At 34.5% G+C, this 21,951-nt stretch overlaps 3 protein-coding genes across 3 annotated transcripts; 1 reads left to right on the top strand and 2 right to left on the bottom strand.

The window, feature by feature from the left end:
* The first annotated feature begins 1,333 nt into the window (after positions 1–1,333).
* On the top strand, positions 1,334–5,185 carry LOC121238263 (F-box protein At3g07870-like). The gene is made up of 2 exons (XM_041135093.1): positions 1,334–2,893; positions 4,677–5,185. Exons 1-2 carry the CDS (start codon positions 1,566–1,568, stop codon positions 4,786–4,788), a joined length of 1,440 nt encoding a protein of 479 aa, XP_040991027.1. The 5' UTR covers positions 1,334–1,565; the 3' UTR covers positions 4,789–5,185.
* Positions 5,186–8,970: 3,785 nt separating this feature from the next.
* On the bottom strand, positions 8,971–11,531 carry LOC121238264 (cytochrome b561 and DOMON domain-containing protein At3g25290-like). Its single transcript, XM_041135094.1, has 3 exons — positions 10,853–11,531; positions 10,093–10,347; positions 8,971–9,581 (listed from the first exon to the last, which is right to left on the bottom strand). The coding sequence occupies exons 1-3, from the start codon at positions 11,474–11,476 to the stop codon at positions 9,285–9,287; spliced, it is 1,176 nt and encodes a 391-aa protein (XP_040991028.1). The 5' UTR covers positions 11,477–11,531; the 3' UTR covers positions 8,971–9,284.
* A 3,978-nt stretch (positions 11,532–15,509) lies between these two features.
* Positions 15,510–21,669, bottom strand: LOC121239460 (auxin-induced in root cultures protein 12-like). Its single transcript, XM_041136708.1, has 2 exons — positions 20,940–21,669; positions 15,510–16,006 (listed from the first exon to the last, which is right to left on the bottom strand). The coding sequence occupies exons 1-2, from the start codon at positions 21,667–21,669 to the stop codon at positions 15,510–15,512; spliced, it is 1,227 nt and encodes a 408-aa protein (XP_040992642.1).
* Positions 21,670–21,951: the final 282 nt, after the last annotated feature.

Genomic DNA, 21,951 nt, shown 5'->3' with positions numbered 1-21,951 from the left:
TACGAGTACGCGTAACCCTAAACACTTATATAAGTTTGCAAAGTGTAAAAGACACTGTTAAGAGCTTTTTTAAAACAAAAGAAAAATTAAGAGAATTAAATAAATACCCACGCATTTATTTTGACTAAGAACAGATAAAAGTGAACTGCCTAGTTAATTGATACTTTTTAGGGCTGGTTGGGACATTTTTGGTACTTCAAAATTTTATAAATAATAATAAGACAATTTATAAATAATAGTGAAATAATTTGAATTAAAATATTTTATTAGTTTTTGAGAAATGAGAGAATATAAAGTTAAATAAAAATATTATAAAGTTAAAAAAATTGTTTGGATATTATTTTTGTTTTTAAGTTTGAAAACGTTGTATTGATTTTTAAAATTTTATATTTTATTTTTAAATTTGTAATAGTTGTAATAATTAAATGAGAAATTTGAAATTAAATAATGTCTTGTATTTGAATAATGTTTAGAAAGAAAATTACACAAAATTTTGAGAATTTATCATATTATCTCATCACGCAAACGTATCTAATTCTCTACACCAATATTATAGGTTTAATAAGATAGATATACTTAACATTAAATATTTACATAATTCACACAGTTGAGTGATTTAATACACATAAAATTAATTATTAAAGAAAAATAATATCTGCAGTCATAGAATGCATAAGAATCACATACTCATTTTGAAAAAAAAAGTTAATAAATATAATACTCATATGAAAAAGTTAATTTTTAATAGTAAATTTCACTATTTTTAAAATGAATATGCTACTCTTATACAACTCATAACTGTATATAACATTATTTAAAAATAAAATATTATCTAATAATAATAAAGAATTATATTTTATTTTATATAGTAGAATGAAAATTGATAGAAAATAGGTTGAAAGACTATTGACATGTCTTCTTGCGATGAAAGCACTATATTAGTAGGAATTCAGTAGTAATTTTTATGTATTATTTGTGCATTCTATTGATGTAATTAATTAGAATAATTATTTCATATTAAAAAAATAACACAATCAATTATATTAATAAAATTCGTAAGAAATATGTAAAAATAATTATACATAAAATTTTTATATTAATAGATCGTTTCTTTGTAAAACTATGGCCTGATTTGGTTATTTATATAAAACTATCTCATTTCATCTAATATTTACAACTTTCTTAAATTTTTATATAAAATAAAATAAATAATTTAATTTTTTAAATTTAAAAATAAAAATTATATTAAAAAATTATATCATAATAATATTTTATTTCAATTTCAATTTTCACCGCACCTCATATTCTAACCAAACGACGCCTAAAATGTTTTTGTTTTTTGTCCTTTTTTTTGTGTTCGCCATTTCATTTCCTCCTCCTCCTTCTGGGCGTCCCATGACCAGGAATCGATGCTCTCTGTTTGTTTTCACTTAAACGAGAAAAAGCTCTGATAGTCACCTGGTCGATGAACTGCTGGTTACATTTTCTAATCTTTAACCTTCAATAATTTCTCAGAAACCCAACTTTGCGACTCTCCCCAAAACCCCGAATCTCTGTTCCACAATATGACTTTTTTCTTCCAATACCTCACCATCAATCTGCTCTCAAGGAAAAGAAGAAGAAGATCTATCCCTCCCATCTCACAAGTCACAAAAAAATCGTCATCATCTGCGGCAGCAGGGGCATGCACGACCATATTGGACCTTCCAGGCCACATCCTCATCGACATACTCTCAAGGCTACCTCTCGGCTCAGTCTTGTCCTCCAGGTGCGTATGTACAGCTTGGAGCACTTTAGTCTCAGACCCTCTTTTCACTTCCCTGCACATCGCAAGAGTTCAACCCCTCGAGCTCTTGCTCCGCGCCAATGGCCTCGGCTGTGTTTCCACAGCCCTTCACTTGGTCGATGTTGATTGCATTGTCAAAACCGCTCCACCTCTTGATCTAAACGAGAGGCAGGAGACGAGGCTTAATACCAAAATGTTGCTCCCGATTCCCGAATATAGCATTGAGAGCAGGGGTGTTGATCAAAATGATAGTAGCAGCAGTAATAGTTTCTTGGACCGTGATTATGGTATTGTTAATTCTTGTAATGGGTTGCTCTGTTTGAGCAAATCCATATATAACAATCCTCATATTATATGCAATCCGTTCACGGGTGAGTATGTAAGTATTCCCAATTCTCAAGGGGATGACAGGTTTTGGGGTCCTGTTGTTCCGGGTTTTGGTTATTGTCCGCGAAGTAACAAGTACAAGGTTGTGAGATTGGGATTTCGGCTTGAGAATATGTTTCAGAGTATGGCTGAGGTGTATACGGTTGGAACAGCGTCCTGGAGGAGCATCGGATATGCTCCATTTGATCTTGGTGTATCTTTGTTTGCGACGTATCTGAATGGTGTCATTCATTGGGTAAGTGATGATGAGAAGGGTCCGGTTTTTATCGTGGCTTTTGACTTTGAGGTGGAACAATTCAGTGTGGTTCCGTTGCCTCCTCACTTCGGAGAGACACACAAAGTAAGAGAAAATTTGCACCATATGAATATGGGAGTGTTAGGAGGTTGTCTTTCTGCATGTGATGTCACTTTTGTGGATCATTTTGATATATGGGTGATGAAAGAGTATGGCGACCCAACGTCTTGGACTAAAGAGTATGTTATACAGACACACTCTGGTCACCTCCACCGGCCGTTGAAGGTCCTGGAGAATGAAGATATATTGATGATATGGGATAAGAGGGAATTGGTATTATATAATCCTGTGGAAAGATGTTTTAGATATCTAAGGATTCATGGGGTTCTGTCAGTGTTTGAAGCACTTATTCACGTACCAAGTTTCCTCCCACTTATGGATGCCGTTGTTGGAGATAATCTGAATGTGGAAAACATAAAAACGAGGTACTACAAGTTTGGGTTTAAATCTAAGTTAACAAAAATATTATTTTCTTGGATCGTTCTATCACTGCTATGCACTTAGTTTGGTACAACCATAGACTTTTAAGGGTTTGGGATTCGAATAGCTTTTCTGTGATAACTCTGATTTTATTTTAATACTGTTGCTTGAGCATGCTGCCAGTGCCTTGGATTAATGTCATATAATTGATGTGTGATAAACTTTTGCTGTTAGTTAGTTCATGGAATGCTTTGAATCTATTTCCCAAAAGAGGATTCAACTTGCTATGCTGTTGGAAATTCTTTTTCTGTGAGATTGTTGAATTGTGATGATTAAACAGCAAAACAATTTGTCATTCTGTTATATTATCCATGTTTAGACCTTTTTAAAAAAATAAATCTTCCATATGCTTAAATTGCAAGTTATATGTCGTATGACCTTTTCTTGATTGGCTTCATTGAGCTTTTCTTGTTTAGCTATCTTTTTCATGTGTTTGGTTTGGTAACTATAACTCATGAAGTGTAATACATGGAGTGACAAAGTTTTTTCTGATTCAATGAATGATTTGTTCTCCGAAAATTCACTGAAATCTTCAAATTTGGGTACTGATGCAAAGTGGGAATACTGCAAGGGAGGCTAGGAATTTTAGCAGTATTGGGCTTTTGGTCAAATTTTTTCATATTTTACTTGGAGTTGTTGATGTAAACTTGTAGTTGGTGGAGGGACAGGATTGATCTTGTTTTGGTTTCTTTATCATGTGCGGCCTTCATTATACATGGTCTTAGCATCTCATACATACAAGCTGGGCCTTTCCCAATTACTGTTTGTTCAGCAAGACTAGTGAGGAATCTTCTAACCACTTGTCATTCAAATTTCATTTAGTTCCAACCTATTGGTTTGTTTGGGAGTCTCTTAGCATCTTCCATGTTTTCAGAGAGATGTCATTATAGATTGGACTAAGTACTGTAGCAGAAGAGCGATAAAGTTATGGAAATGATATAGTGCAGATTCTTCCATCCAGACTTCTCCCACTACCTGTAAGAAACTGGGGTTGAAATCCGATAAATAGAGTAACTGGGGCTTCTATGAGTCCATTTAAATTTAACAAGAAGCGAAGAAGCTGGCATTAGGCATCACATGGCTTAGCTTGCATAAGTTATTGTGATTCTACAAGGACTAGGACTCTCACTTAAGAAATGGTTGAAATTTAGAAAGTGTGGCCAGCTGACTAAGCTTCAAACTACTAAAAACTACATGCAAAGCTCCAATAATATAAATAAATCCGAGGTGCACTTGTGGGAAACTCTTTGTCGAGGGCCTGTGCACCCCGGAGGTTAGTTGGGACTGGCCTGAACACCTGGTGCCAGTTAAAAATAATAATATAACTAAACCCAAAGAAAGCTGTATGATGTAAAACAATTTCTATAATGCTTTTCCTTATGTTCTATTGTTACAATGATTTATTATCAGGGTAAAGAATTGAAATGAAAGAAACTTGACCTCACTGCATCATCTTGCAGTATATTCCCCCACTATGACTGATGTTGATGAAGCAAACAGTTTTGGTGGCATTCTGGTGGTATATTATGCAGTGAAAGAGAGACTATAAAAAAAAAAAGGAAAAAAGAGAAGAAGAAGATAACTAGCTAAAACAAGTAGTGCTGTGGCTGGAATTCATAGCCTTTGAGCAGTTTCTCATAGAAATTTTTGAATCCATTGATAGCTAGAATGTTAAATTGCTTTCGTTTCAAACTTATTTTTTGCTGACATTATGTTCCGTTCACTCAGTTCTGAGAATGAATTGTTGGAAGGAGCTGAAACTCTTTTTCTAGTGGAGCAAGGCAAGCCAAGAGCTGAATCACAATCACCTTTACTTTGGGGAACCAATGATGAAAGGTGATGTGTTAGTTGCAGATGATGAGGTTTGTAGCTGATATTGTCTCTGGTGTGAAGAATATTACTATGTTAAGCTGAATGCTCAGATCTTTGTGTGCGTGTGTACACACATATCCGTACACATACTTTGTGTCACTGAGGTTTGCCTTTTTTATTTTTTCTTATCCTGTTCATTCACGCATTACCTATATCATATAGCATTTGAAAAAGCAAAGCTATTTTATATAGCTTCATTATCAGGGTTTCATGTTCATTGAAGGAAAAGAAGGCATGGGCTTTTAGTGTGGTCAAGTAACCATATGCTTCAGCTTTTTCCCCCCATCTACCCTCTGTTTTGAGGAGTCATGCTTGTCTTGGAACCACTTTCGGTGGTAATGAAGGGCCTTTGAAGTAGACTTCCATGATCTCTTGCAGGGAGTTTTTTTTTTCCATCCTGGATTTGTCAGCCTAGTGTTATCAATTGAAAGTAACCTCTTATATCAACCATTTAACTAGAAAATCACATTTGTCGGTGTAATCGAGTATGATAAATTCGGAATAAGTAGCATCATTTCTCTTAGTACAATATACATGGTTTAAATGGTGAAGATGACATTACAAATCTAAATGATTGCAGCTAAAAAGATCCATCTGCATATAGAGACAAAGTTCTTTTATTTTGAGATCTATCAAAGGCCATACCATAACTGTCTCGAACTTTTAGTTGATCACTGAGTTCATGAGTGGTTGATGCATTTTTAGTGCAAGGGGTTTCATTTCCAAGTAAAAGCAAGCCCAGACCCAGTATTTGTTAAAGAAACTGCAGACTTTCCTTTTAACACTGTGGCGCCATAAATAATTTCAGAAGAGCAAGTAGCAATTAAATTAAATAATTCTTGTGGTCCTAATTCTGCACTTGTTTTTATTACTGCACACGGCATCTTTATCAAGGAAAGCTGATCAAAGAAATATTCAAGGATTTGTATCTCCAGAGTTAATTAGAATATTTCAAAATCTAACCCTTTTTTTTTAAAAAAAAAAATTAAAGGGCTCAGGTTTTGAAATGCAAAGGTGGTAGAATATAAGATATTTATAATCTAAGATTTTGAAATGCTAAGGTGGTTTCACACAAACAATTAATCAACATCTAACATAAAGCCAGACGCGAGGAGAATGGTCTCGTTTGAATTCAAAATTCATCTTAACTCATCTCAATTCATCTTATCTCATCTCATCGTTACAACTTTATCAAATTTTCATACAAAATATAAACAATTCAACTTTTTCAAATTTCAAAATAACTTTTTTAAATTTTCACACAAAATATAATAAACAATTCAACTTTTATTTTACTATTCATAAACTATATCAACTCATCTCTAAATCCAAACCACTCCTAGAGTGTTGAGAACCTGAGATAATGAAAATTTGCAAAGAAAATATTTGTATTTTTTTTAATGGTGTGGAACCTCATCCTGGTACATCATTTGGATCTATTTTCTGGAGAGCGAATCTTCAATACATGACTCCACTTTTCACAAACTGTATATAAGGTAATTGAAAAGGGCTACAAGTGTTATCATCCGAAAACAAATAAAAGACTTGGTGTACCACCAAGGTGGTAGCCCAGTTGCAAGGCTAGGGGATTGTTCTTCCCTCCCTTGCCCAACGTCATAGGTTGGAAAAGACTTGCCTTAATAAAACTTATGAATAAAAGTATTGGAGGTCATTGCATGCTGGCATCTTGGTGGGGTTGCGGTGATGGGCTGTTCCATCCGGGGGTAGCCATGGCTCAAACCGAATATGCTGCAGTGAGTGGGGCCCTTATTGTCATGCCAGCAGGGGAAGCTACACTAACTACCCCTCCCACTCTTTCTAGGAAAAAATAAATACAAGACTTGTGTTCACAATGTCATCACTTTTTCTAAAAAATTTTCTTATATATATATTTTTTCTCTAATGATTGTACTACTCTTTCCAATCTATCCGGATTAGGGTTAAACCTAAGGCTTCTGAGTTTACCAAATGATTTGTATTTTGTACTTGAAAAAAACCCGAGCTGTTGATGCTTCCATTTGAATTTGAACTACTTGAATCATCACCCTTCGACGAAGGTATTGGGGAAAAAAATACCAAAAAGAGCTCAACCAGAGCTGAGGATCGAACCGTTTCTCATGGGGTCCAGTTTTATGTAATCATCACAGCATCACGGTGACATGGTCCATAATAGACCCCACCTTTCAATTTTCCATGTTTATTAGCTTTCGAATGCAGAGGTCAGCGTCGACCAAAAAAGCATTTGTTTTGCTTTTATGGAAATGGGTATGGACCAAAACATATGATAACATATAATAAATTTATATCTATTATACCCTATCAATTTCAAGTGACAAAAAAAATTATATTTTCAAGAAGGAAATATTATATAAATTGGTGATATAATAAAATTTAATTTATAAAAATAAAATAAAATTACGAGTCTAGTCCCCAGTCTTTTGACTAATGCTTTGTGCCAACCTAGTGAAGTTGTTGCCTATTCTGAACTTTCTTTCCAAATAGCAAATAGGAATGAGGTCACATGCTGATCTTTTTAAAATGCACTCATTGCAGAGGCAAGGGGCCGTGTCCCGTGGGCTACGTGTTGGGTCAGAAGTCATCATCAAAATATCCCTTTAACAAAAGCAAAATCGAATTGCTTTTAAGTAATCTCTCTCTCTCTCTTAATCTTTTTCTATTTTTCAAAAGAAGAAAAAAAAAAATCTAATCTTCCACATAGTTGGTTATGCCACACCAACTTAAGGAATCCCACCAACTTTTCACCTGTCCAGTGTCAGTCACATAACAATAACACCATTCTGCAGACTAAACTTGACTTCTTTTTGTGGTTCTAACTTATTTGATTTTTCTTCTTTGAAGAAAGTTCTGGCCAAGAACGTGTAATAATAAGCTCTTCAATAGAGTTTCTAAAATGCAGCAATTTGAGGGTGGGAGTTTGAAACTCCTCTTAGAGCATTGATGAAGGTTTTTTGATTGATTCCCATAGAGTTACGAGTACCATTAACCTACTGATAAAAAGTAACAAGAAATGCTACTTATCATCTCTTACGTCGTACACCAATATATGATTTATCATTTTTACCATTCTATTTAAACATTCGAAAATAAAATAAAATATCTACCATTTCTTCACCCCTAATCATAGTAACGTTTTGTTTGTGGGAAGACAAGCTAACAAGTATTCTTCAAAGGGGGGAGGGCATCTCCTTCCCAGTATTGGGGGAGAAGCCTGTGTATCTCAACTCCCGGAATCCCATAAAGAAAGCAATGGGCTATAGAAAACAACAGAAGTATGTAGAATAATAAAAGTGAAAGCAAGGACTGTGGGGGACAAAGAACAATGCACAGGGAGGGCCCGGAGGAGACCTCTGTTTAGGACACCACAATAAAATAAAAATGAATAGCCTTTTTGCTTTTTTCTCAAGGATTCCTAGACAAAGCTCCTCTAGCCAATCCCCTTTGGACGCTTCATTGGCTCGGACAAGACTCAAGAAATTTCCCACCAACAAGTTGACATGTTGTCCAAGTATCTGCTCCTGTAGGCTGTCCTCATCATGGTTTATATAATAAAGTAGGTAGAATATGTAAAATGAGTGATTAGACATGTAAATCAACATGAGATGTCTCATTGTGGAAGTCTTTATCACAATAAGATGTCTAGCTCTACTGTTTTTGACACAACGCATTAGGAGTGAAGAGGACCATCAATAGTCCGGCAAACAAAAATGGGTGAAAGCTCCTTATGATATAGTTGTCAATTACTTGTAGAGCTTTAGCTGAAAAAATATGCCAGTGCTTTTAGGAGCAAAAACGACCAGTCATTCTATCGGGAGTGGAGAAGCAGGCGGTAAGGACTAGGACAGAGAACCAAATCTTAATTACAGGTTTTGTGGTGTGGTTACAGATGAATAACTCTGGATGAAATTGACCAGAAACTACATCATCTGCCATATGAGCTTAAGAAACAGTACATATGGTTGCCTGAAATCATCACTTGCCAACCGAAGTTATGTTGATTATACAACACGACCAGGGATTGGTTCTTATTGTAAAAGACAGCAAGCAAAACCCTTTTTCAGTAACCTGATAAAGATACGTTCGATGTAGAAATTCTAGAGAACTGAACAAAAAATATTTAAATAGAAAATCGTGAACTAATGATTCTCTTCAAATATTTTTTTGTCAATAGGCACACATCCTAGAAAGTTTCATCAACCTAACCACTGAAACACAGCGGACATATATAATTGCGAAAGATTGAACAATCTGTGTGTGTAATAATAGATAATCATCCTACCGAACAAGCCATTATACACAAGCCAAACAAAAGTTTGGAAGAGAAATAGAAGGGATGACATAGATAAACCTCGTGATGTCTTGAGCAAGAAGACAAGGATATTACAAAATCAGTATCTGGCACGAGAGATCGGCACCAGATGCATTTTGACCCTAAAAGTCAAGCAACTATTGTCTGCCTTGTCCATTGTTGAATCCGTCATAGGGCTTGGTGGACTTACTGGACTTCCTCCTCAAAACTACAATCCAAGTAATTGCTTCCAACAACAAGGCAATCGCGCCCAATACAATGATCACAATTATGTAAGCTGATTTCCATTTCTTTGCAGGTTGCAAGATGTCATAACCTTTGAAAATATTGATGATGCCAAGGATGAGTATAGCGTATCCAATACCATGGTGGTAGATATTCCAATATAACCGGTACTTGTGGTCCTTCTTCGGCCTTAAAAATAGAGCAAAAATCTGTAGAAGGCCCAACAAGGAGGTTCCATCAGAAGAAAACTAGTTATCAGAGCAGGTTGCCAAATTATACAATTCCACTATTTGAAGCCCGCAAGATGAATAAACAAACAAAGACAAAATTAAACAACCCTGCTCAGTGCACGACAAAATTCCAAACATCGAGTACTAACATTCCAAACTTCCATTCAATTACAAATATATTTGTACCAAACAAAAAACAACCATATTCGATGATAACTCTTTGAGCTGAAACAGAGAATAAGTGGGGAATGGCCATGAGTTTAAGTTCCATGCTATGGAGTTTACCTAATTTCTCAGCGTTAATTTGAGCATTTCGAATCTTCAGTATCCGAAAGCTCAACTGAGACCTTTTGTGCTAATCTCTCAAATAAGAGCTTCAGTTTAATACATAAAGAAACAAAAATCGATGCGCGCAACGTTGTTTGATCAAAATCAGCTATTAACAGAATGCAAAAGATACCACGTTTGCACTTGTTGTGAAATGACATACCTGCACCGTCGCGAGGCAAAAGACGGCGATTCCGATATTGCGGTGACGGGAGTGTTGGATCCCCTGCGACTCACTTCCAAGCTTAAGACCGGTCCCCCAGCCAGCCACCCCAATTGCATAAGCAGATATTTGGCAGGAAACATGAAGATAAAACCATGCGGGTTCCGCAGACTCAAAAGTCCTCAGGTACCTCGCAATGATAGCTCCAGTTGGAAACAGAATGCCCCAACTCACGACATTCAGTACTCCATGAATCTGACACCCAAGAAAATACAAATCAAATTCAACAATTTGTCAAAAACCCACAGAATATATTAACCGAAATACAGCAAATGTTATGGTAAGCTAATTTGCTCAGATTTCCCGTAGAAAATTATACGAGACCAAAACAAGAGTTTTGTAGGAACCGAAATACAGCAAATGTTATGGTAAGACTTCCCCAAGATTTTATGATCTGATAAAAAAAAAGAATACTTGAACCTGAATTTTCTCTATAGAAAGAATTTCTGCAAATTAAAGATACTTTACTGTTATCCTTAAGGTTTGTCCTTAAAGGACCAAAAAAAAAGAGAAAATAACAGCTTTTGGACTTCCGAAAAAATCTACTCCGACAACCTATCCTGATAATTTTGCAGCTTTTCGCACCCAGAACCCACTCACACAGAATTCACAGTTTCCAAACGAACAAAAATCGGTTTCCATAACGACCAAAATTATTAAAACTAGCAGAGAAAATAAACCAGAGGAAAAACAAACCCACATTTTTCTTCTTGGTCCTAGAGTCTGTTCCGGAGGGAGTGGCAGTCTGTTCCCCCACCAAACTAAGGGTGGACTTGGCGTTCAAGTTCGCTGGCAGCATGCCATGCGGGTCCGGAAGACCACCGGTGACAGATGACCCCACCTGCCAGACCTGGTTAATGGTCTGGGGGTTACTGGGAACCTTCACTTTGGCGAAGAGCCTCATGACGCTGCCGGAGGACTCGGCACTCCGGTCCCAAACATCAAAGGAGATCTTGGACTCCGTGACGGGTCCGATCTCGCTTATGTTGTAGGTCTTGACGGTCATGGCGCCGTTGTCGGATTTGAAAGCAAGGAGGGTCTGTGAGCCCTTCATGCCCGTCCCAGTTGGGTTGATGGCCCAAGCGATCCATCCGTCAGATTTGGAAGGAGGGGCGATGAAGGCTATGGAGAGAGTGGAGTTGGACTGGTTGTAGGTCCAGTGGAGGTAGGAAGAAAGTGTGGGGAGGTCCAAGCACTGCTTGTAGAGTCCATTGTTGGTGAAAGTCTGGGAATTACAAGTAAGAGAGTGAACAGGAGAGATTACTAGCAGAGCCCAGAGAGTAAGAACGAGAAAATCCGAAGCAGAGGATGGAGGAGACGCCATTGATGCTTTTGCGCGTGAGAGAGGAGAGAGTAAAGTGAGAGCCCAAGGTGATAGAATTATTGATAATTATAAGGGAGAGGCTCTATTGCGCAGAATTTGCAGATTTATTTTTCCTTAACAAATTATTGAGCGACACGTGTCTTAGCTTTTTTCTCGCGACTATGATGGTCCATAACTGCCAAGATCTCAACTCGTTTTCGGCTGTATTTACGAATTTTCCAAAAATACATTATTAAGAATTTATTTCCATAATTATTATGCCAATAACAGTTGTTAATGTTATGTGATATATATATATATATTTTTTCCTGCGTATTTTATGGTAATGACGTAATATTTTAGATCACATGTTTGATTATCAGAGAAAAATATGCAGAAACTTGAAACATGTTTAAAATAGAATACTACGGAAATTGAGGAAAGTTTATATATAATGTCAATGTTGATTTCCTAAGCAAAGTACATTTAACATTTTTCATTATGGTTATTATGTGTCATCTTATTACAAATTTTTAGGCTTTGTCGTGTCCTGATTGCCAAATATAATGAGTTTGATTATGCTGAGTTAAGATGTCTCATCCTTGCGTTTGGAACACATCTTATTCACATAGTAGATTAATGAATCAATAGACGAAAGTCTTTTTGTGAACATCTATATATGAAGAGACAATAGATAAATGTTTTAGTCACAAACTTTTTTATAAAACTGAACTCATAAATTGAAGTAATTTGATATCGTACATCATATTATAAAATTATTTTTTATTGTAAAATTGATTTAACTAATATATTACATAAAATCATATTAATTTATAAGTTTATTTTTGTAATTTTTTTTTTATATAATTGTAACATTTCTCGGATGAATATATGCCCATTAGACTTGCCTAGTGGCTTGATACTATATTATTTTTTTAACTTTACTACTAATTATCCTACACACCACATAGTATACCTTTTTTCTTAATTTTATTTATGCTAAATTAATTAAATTTTTCTATTCACCATTTATATATCACGTATTAAATAAATAAAAATAAAATAAAAAATAGTGTGTAGCTTATGAAAAGTAAAATTTTTTCTTTATTTTTATTTGAAGTTAGAAGTATGGCTCAAGTTTCAAAACCATCGTTTTTGCCTAATGACTTTATAAGCGGGTTTTGAAAGATGGCTCGTGATTTTTTGTAATGTAATCAACCTTATTTTTCGAGCTCTCCTCACTCCTCAGGCTTATGTACACTGAATTTTATAGGAACTCCACACTACTCAAAAGAGGATTGAAATAAGTTAGGCCTGTTCATCTGTCAGTATTTTTTTGGGTCCGGAACAAATTCGGATCGGGACTCCCATAGAAAAATTCGAGTACATTTGTTATCCTTTTTTTTCAGCAACTAAATGAATTTTTTTTTTAGCAATTAAATGGATAGAAACTCAAACCAATATTCCATCAACAATAACCTTTGTTTTTTGTTTAATGCAGTATACCCGTGGGTTTAGCATTACAACTCATCAAAACCAATATTATTGATGGCTGAACTTTATTTTAAAAGTTGCACGAGAAGGTCTAGTACTACAAACACCAAACTGATAATGACAGTGCCAGTGTGTCATGGAGTACTTGACCAAAAGGACATGCAACTTTAGGTTCAATTTCCCACATATTCATTAGCTTCTTCTCAACATATAAATTAATTCTTAGCAACATCAAAAACCTCACCATCTGTGTTTTAAGCAATCAAAAAGCTCCATCTGATGTTAAAAGTTGGCATGGAGTTGGCAAGGAGAGTGGTGCCATAACCATTATGATTTATGACTTATGAGTGATGATTGTCTTTGTTTTGAACCAAATGATGTAAGGGACTAATAATTTAGGGCCATTTGTGTTCTTTCGGCTCCTAACACATAGCCCAATTTGACATTTTTTTAATTGTTTTGCATGCCGTCAATTAACCAAAATTGTCGTCAATTAAAATTAGTTTCATCGGGATTCCGACCTGGATTTGAAATTCGGGTTCCAATCCAGATATACCTCGATTTCTAGGCCGAAATCCGAATGAACAGTACTATAAATAAGAGTAATGACAAGTTTTGCAAAGTAGATTCTATTTAATATGTTTTTTTTATACCTTTTCAATGTGAGATCTATTGTATAAAACACCAGACACACATTGATAACAAAACAAACAATGAAATAAATGTAAAAATACATGAATTAAGCACATACAAGGCACACAATATTTAATGTGGTTTGGCAATATGCTTACGTCCACAGAGCTAGAAGGGATTTTATTCTAAAGGAGATTATAATCACACACAATGAATAACAAGAGTTTCCCTCTACTCACATAATCTTAACTCTCTTTTCAGGCATTTTTTTCTCTTGCAAAAGTGGTTTACACCATTTGCCTATCAATGTTCTTCAATCTAGTTCTTCACTAATTTGGAAAAATATAGTTCTTCACTCTAGTAGGTGTCAAACACTCTGCGAGCGAACAAAAAATCCAACATTAGCTTGAGCAGAATGTCGAGTGAGTCTCGAGCGAGCTTTATGTCTAAGTTTCACTTGAGCCAAGTGTCAAGCGCACCTCAAGTAAACTCATTACTTGAGCTTCGTTGAAGCACCAGGTCAAGCGATAGTCGAGCGAACAATCTGTATGCACTATTCCAGCTCACAAAACCAATCGTCTCTATAATCCAACATAATCCACTATTTTATAAAGAGAATATGCAAAATTTATCTATTTGAAACTTATACAAATAATTTCTCTTGAAATAATCATGATTAGATAAAGAGTATTGACCTTGAATCTCGTATAGCTTTATCATTTCTACTAATACAGAACTACGAATTACAATTATTTTGGACAATATATTATTCAATATAGTAAGCCTGCTAATATTTCCAGCAGTAGAATAATTTCAGCTTTAAATAATCTATAGCTCATCTGGTTGTAGACAGACTAGACAGCAAGATACACTCAAATTTGCAACTCTATCAAACCAAGCAAGTTGGCAGGATGCCCCAATCCTAGCTATTTCCATCTCAAGTTTTCTGACATGTTATTAAATTCTAAATTCAAATACAAAATTTCATTCAAAGGTATCTTTACAACTACACGGAGTTGGCAAATGAGATCTAAAGAAACATAGACACGACTTGTGATGCATTCATAGCTCGTATTCGATGTCACGATGAATGTGCCATTGAAATTAAGGGTGCAATCCACCCCCCGCCAGCGCATGGGTGGGGTCATAGTTTTTCTTCCCATCCCCTGCCACCGGCGTGAGAGGGTGGAGCACCCCGTCCCAGATAACAGGGTGCGGGTGGGGGGTCAATCCGTCTACCCCCTTATTGGGCCAAAAATGGCCCAGAAATCGCTGCAATGGGTCATTTTTGGGCCCATAAAATTAGAAGTAAAAAAAAAAGAGTTAAAAAATCTGATTAAAAAAAATTACATGAATAAAAATAATATATACATGATACAAATTTATTAATTTAGACTAATGAAATATTACTACAGATTACAAGTCTACTACCTAATAAACTAATAAATAATAATAATAACTAAGCTATTACAAAAATAAATTGAAAGTCTAAACAATTACAAAATTACAAACATAAAAATATCCAAGAGATATTGTATCAACATTACAAATCAAATATATAATACGTACAGATGATTCAAATTTCAATATTCTAAGAAATTAAGAATCTAAAGATGGAGGCATAGAGCCGTTTGAGTCTTTGACTGTGACGTTTGGGGCGGCCCAAATGGGTAGTCTTTTGAGGTTTGAGCTCATATTCATATTGCAGTGGAGGTAGACGTTGTCTGAGTCGTCTTATGTGTTGCTATAACAATGAATACTAAAATTAATACCGATGAAATCGAAATGAATATAAATAAATCAAAACAATAAAATAAAAATAATAATTATCAGATGGTCTAGATCCAGACTGATCACCACCCTCTTCGTCGGTCTCATTAAAATCTAAAACATCCGAAACATAAATATCATTTCTCATCGTCCAACTCTATGTGCATATCAATTCCTCCATAGTTGTAGGAGACAATGAATTACGGAAATGATCTAATATGCGCTCTCCGGTACTAAAGGCCGACTCCGAGGCAACGGTGCTAATAAGAATGACCAAAATAAAGCGGACCATCTCAGAAAGAAATGAATATTTCTTTACTGCCGCCTTCCACCATTCTAATATGTCAAAACCATCATCATCTTGAATAAGATTTCCTAACAAATAGTTGTCTAACTCTAAAACCACCTCCGTATATTGACGAACTAGTGTGGGATTATGTGCGAGGGCCTTAGTCCATGCCAATCTATACTTCTTTGTTGGCTCGGTGTCAGGATGAGGTGTTGGAGTAGGTGTAGGTGTAGGTGTAGTATGTGCAGTACCACCCTTAATTGCATTAAATTCATCATATAATTTAGCTAGGGTATCTCGGGCCATCTCACCAATAAGATTAATCCATGTCTGATCGTGCACAAATCTCAAACCATATAACATGCCTGAAATTTTCATACGGGGATCAAGAATAACAATCACATATAACAAAATATTTAGTCTACTCAAATCTCCCTAGTACTTGTCATATCTTACCCTCATGGTCAATGTCATCCCCTTATCTTTAGATTGGAACATATACACATGTCGTTTAATTCTTTTTTCACCCTACATATTTGTTGACAAAATTCATGGGATGTAAGGTACAAAGAACCAGATAACTTCAATGTGACATTGCAAAAAAGCCCAAGAAAATCAACAAAAGTAGAAACTACCTCCCAATCATCATTATTAGGCTTTCTTACTCTCCGTGCTCATCAAAGTATTTGGCATATTGAATATCTTCATCACTCAATAATTGAAAGGTTGTCTTATATTCTTGGGCTGCCTCCAACATCAAGAAGGTTAAGTTCCATCTGGTAGGAACATCAGTACAAATACTCTTCTTCGATGTTATGCCCACAATGTTCGCAACAATTTTGAATTTCTCCAATCTAGAAGGAGAAGACCTCACAAATTTCACAGCCATTCTAACTCGTGCAACTGAGTCATCAACATCTTTCAACCCCTCAGTCACAATTATATTCAAGATATGTGTAGAACATCTAACATGCAAATATTCACCAACCAAAAATGTCTTATTTGTCTCTCTAAGATAAATCTTCAGATATCTCAAGGCGACATCATTAGACAAGACATTATCAACTGAAACTGTCAGAATCCGTCCCAACTCCCACTCCTTTATTGAGGCCTCCGAGGACTTCCCAATCGTCTCACCCTTGTGATCAGTTATTTGACAAAACTTAATAATTTTTTTTATGAAGAATCTAATCAGAATCAATAAAATGAAAAATCAAAGACATATAATTGGAATTTTTGATAAAAGCCCAAGTATCAATAGTGAGGCAAACTACTAAACTCGCCAATTGGTCCCTCAAAACATCTTTATATTTCATGTACATCTTTTTAATATCTTTTACCACAGTGTGGTGAGAAGGAAACGTAAATCTAGGTTTCAATTTTTAGACAAATTCTTGGAACCTTCTCCCTTCCACAAACTGAAAAAGTAGCTTGTATATGATAATCATACAAGCTAACTTTCTTCTACACTCATTAACATTATATTTCATATACCCTTTCAACGTTGGACCCTCACTACTCTCATCCACCATTTTTTTAGTCCAATATCTAATCTAGATTAATTCTTCTCAGTAAAGATCTTAATATTGGACTCCTCTTATATTGTTCCTCTAAATGGACCTTTAATTGGGATGTATCATGTTTCCTATAGTGACATCCATATATTTTCTCACAATAATTACATTTAGTTTCAAGGTTATTGGTGTCACCACCCTCTAGTTTGATAAAGTGAGACCAAACTACAAAAACATATTTTTTACCTTGTGTGGGCTTAGGGGCGGAGGCAAGGTGTACTCTCACTCGTAGGGGTTGGAGTAGGGTTATGTTCTAAGGTAGGGGTACTGGTATGAGTAGGAGAGTTATCACTGAAATCTCTTTAACAAGATATTCCTGATTCCACAATACAGTAAAAAATTATAAAATCAATCAACACAAAACATAAAAAAATTATAATAATACACCACACATGAAGAAAAAGACAAAGTGCAAAGTCAACACAGATTGAATCCCTAAATTGATTTAGAGGTTCAGTTCAAAACTCATAAATAAATTGATTTAATATTTTAATTTAGGGGTAATCCCCTAAATCAATTTATTCAAAAATTTCAGATTGAATCCTTAAATTGATAGCCAATATAGTCTCTTTGTCAAAACCTACCTAAATTTGTTTTTGGTTTAAACTATAGATTTAATTCGAATTAAAGGGTGATTGGTAATTACCATGCAAATAGTATGAGGTCAGGATGATGTCAATTTTACGTGATGGGTACGTGGCCGCTGCGCTGCAGAGTGCAGACTGAACAGAATTGCTCGTGTGGAGGCTTTAAAGTCAGAGTCAGCCCAGGCTTTTCAATCTTGGACGGGAGCCCTGGTTGCTGTACTGCGATGGGAACGTGCCCAATGATCAAGAAACATTGAATTATATCTGCCGAAGTTACACGCATCTTCTTTAAAAATTAAAAAAATAAATATTAAAGCATGCACAATTACTTCTTTATCATATCTTTAAAATATATTATCAAAATATATTTTTTCTATTTTATATATTACACATATATCAATTTATCTATTTTTTTATATCATTTAAATATTATACTTTTTAATTTTTTTATTTATTTCAAATATTATATTCTCTACACATCATATATTTCAAATATTTCTTTATATATCATATATTTTAATATTTATAATATTTCTTTATGTATAATGTAATTTTTAAATTACTTAAAAAAAAGAGTAAAACGATAAAAAAATACATACCTTTATTATTAACAACATCAAAACTTTTGTATACATAAAAGTTAAATGAATTATAAACGGAGTGCTAGAGAGTAGATAAGAGATAAAAGAGTGAGGTCTGTGCAAAATTGATAAAGGGTTAAAATGAAAATAAGATAAAAAATAAATAAAGAGGATGAAATGAGAGAGAATTAATAAAAAATTATCTAGAGGAATGAACAGTAATCTCTACATGTAAATGATTTACTATAGTTAAATGTAATATAAAAATAGAATAGATGATCCAATAGAAGAGACTTTTGATCATCTTTCTTTATATTTTAAAGAAAATTGTATTTTACAAGAGCCATTGAGAGTTCTAAGGTATGTTTGGATCTCAAATCTATATCAACTCATCTCAACTCATCATTACAATTTTTTCAAATTTCAATACAAAATATAATAAACAATTCAATTTTTTCAAATCTTAAAATAATAATAATATTAAAAAATAATATTCTAACAATATTTTATCATTTGAACTCAACTCAGTTCAATATCCAAACGTAGCTGATTTACATATAAATTATTATTTTTAATAATAACTATATTTAAAAAAAAATGTGTAAAACTTACACATATATTGTAGAATTGTATTTAATATTATTCAATTTTTTTATTTTTTTATTTTTATTTTTCTCCATACCAATATTTTTTTGGGTGAGTATGGTGCTGCTCCAATTCTATCTCGACCATGGTACAAGCCAATTTCTACCCCCAAAACCTGATGGCTTGAACAACCAAGTTTTCTAAATGAAAATTTTGGATTCAAAATCTCCAACTCCGATCATATAAAAAAAATTTATTTTTAAATAATTCTATATATAGTCGTAAAATACATAAGCGTCGTACAGTCGCATTGAAAAAGAATAGAGTTCACTATTAAAAAATTAATTTTTTTATATGAATCCCATATTTATTCATTTTTTTTAAATGATTGCACGTTACTTATGTAACTGCAATTGCAACTATCATTTTCTCATATAATATACATATGTATTTATTCTATTAATTGTTAGTTTATATATACATATAAATATTTACATATAATATATAATTAATTTTAAAATGATACATCGGAATATACCAATATCAAAATATTTGGTTCTATTATTTAAATGATCACAAAATAGTCAGGTCAAATTTCTGGAAATTCATGATATGCAAAAAATGGAGTCTTCAAATTTAATAATTTAAAAAAGAAAATGATTTACGCATAATAGTTTTTACAATATTTTATCTAATTATGTTTTAAATGATAGATATTTTTGTAAAATATTTTATAAAAATAGCGTCATTTTATAAAAATATTTTTATTTTATAATATTGTTATGTAATGTGTTATATAATATATTATGTATATATCATTACTCATCTAAAAAATATACCATTTTTTTACTATGCCTTCCAAATCTTATCGCTCGGTTTAATCGTGAGGGTTTTTTTTTTACGGAATGATGAAGAAAATAATTTTAAATGTATTAATATATTTTTTTATTTTTTAAAAATATTTAAATATACTAAAAAATGTGAAAAAAAAAAAATAATTTTACAATTATCGGTAACACCGAGCGGGCTACTCGGCGGCAGAGCTCTTTCTTTCCAATTTCGAAACGTCTGAAGATAGTCAGGTCATGGTTGGCCTAGAATTAATTTCGCTATTTTTGGGACGCGAGAACTGTCAACTTCCAAAACACGTTTTCGAATGGGTGTCAAATCTCTCACTACCACTTGAGTTGATATTGAGAGATCTTTATTTTTATGAAAAGGAGAGGTTGTTTTTTTATCTGTTTTTTTCATCAGCAAGAAAAAAAAAATCCTCTGTCCTTTTATCGCATGAATTTTGATAAAATCTTCAAGAAAATTGACAGTCCAAGATCAAAGTTAACAGTGCAGATAAAATAAAAAATAATAATTTTTTTGAGTTTCACAATTATTTTTATTTCATTTCATCAAATTATTATAATTTTTTAAATTAAAAAAATAAATAATTTAATTCTTTTAAATCTTAAAATAAAAATAATATTAAAAAAATACATTCTAATAATATTTTATTCAACTTTTAATTTTTATCTCAATTTATACATTCCACTTATTTTGTAACAAACAAGATAGAAAAACAAAAGAAATGATATTTTTAATTTTAAATTACCGTTATTTTTTTTAAAAATAAATAAATTATATGAAAAAATTATTTTTTTAATAATAAATTTTATTGCGTGCACTTGCATATTTTAAAAAAGATTAAAAAAGATAAACAAAACTGATACTACTTTATTTCAGTGTGAATGATGAGGATTCATGATCTACCAATCTCCCTCTTTAAGAAAGGAAGAGAAAGTATACAACTACTTCGTGCAATGAACCAAAAGTTTCGGAACCAAATCAAGCACAAGGTGAGGGAGAAATAAATATTATTCAACTAAATATATAAAATCCGATACGAATGTTCATCACAAGACTGGATCCAACAACAAAAATCTCAAGAAAACTAAGCTCATCAGAAGACAACCAAACTACCGAGAATCACAAATAAAGGCATGCATAAGCTCAAAATGGCCGTGTCTCTGTTTCTTGAAACCCCGTTGTTTCCGCCGGAAGATCCAGGGCTTGGAGCACTCCCAGAGGGTCCCGAAGCAGCAGCAGGCTCAGAAGCAGGACTAGTAGCCGCTGCCGTTACCAAGTTTAGGGTCCCCGTGGCCTTGAGGTTCTCCGGATTCCTGTCATGGATCATCGGATAGCCGTTTGGGGTAATGCCCGGACCCACTTGCCAAACCTGGTTCAACTTCTCCGTCTTCGCCGGCAGCTTCCATTTCCCGTAGATCGTGATGTTGCTGCTAGATTCCTCCGCTTTCAGGTCCCAGACAGGGTACGAGAGGTTCATCCCGGACATGTTGAACATGTAGGACTTGATGTCGTAGGTCTGGATGGTCACGGCGCCGCCGTTGGGTTTGAAGGCCAAAAGCGCCTGGGAACCTGCCATTTTGGTCGAGTTGGGGTTGATGGCCCACGCAACCCAGCCGCCTGTCTTGGCCGGAGGGGCAATGAAGGCCATAGACAGCGACGAGTTGGAAGCGTTGAAGTGCCAGTGGAGGAAGGCACCCAGGTGCGGGAGATCGGAGCAGTTGGGGTAGTCATTTTTGTTACTGAGCTTCTGCGACGTGCAGGTCAGTGATAGAGCCGGCGAGACCAGCAGAGCCATCGCCAAGACCCCCAGAATCACTGCGAACTTCAAACAAAGCCTACCCATTACTGAACACAGAGAGAGATCTAAGGAAAGATTGCGGATGAATGGGAGGCTTTGGGAGAGGAGGAAGAGCTGCAGTGGATCTGATCTCCTTTAGATTCGGAGGAATATATATATAAGCAAAGTATGAACACGAAAAACGCTTGGCTGTGAACACGAAAGAAGCAGTGTGTGCATGTGAAATATCTGACCTAAGGGGAGGTGTGGATGTAACGAACTGGAAAGTGACACGTAGCAACATTCTTCAATAAATAGCACGTGGCGTGTTGTGGTTGGTCATCCGAG

The sequence above is a fragment of the Juglans microcarpa x Juglans regia genome, chromosome 7D, assembly GCF_004785595.1.
Source record: "Juglans microcarpa x Juglans regia isolate MS1-56 chromosome 7D, Jm3101_v1.0, whole genome shotgun sequence".
NCBI classification, from domain to species: Eukaryota; Viridiplantae; Streptophyta; class Magnoliopsida; order Fagales; family Juglandaceae; genus Juglans; species Juglans microcarpa x Juglans regia.
This window is presented reverse-complemented; position numbering and strand designations above follow the sequence as displayed.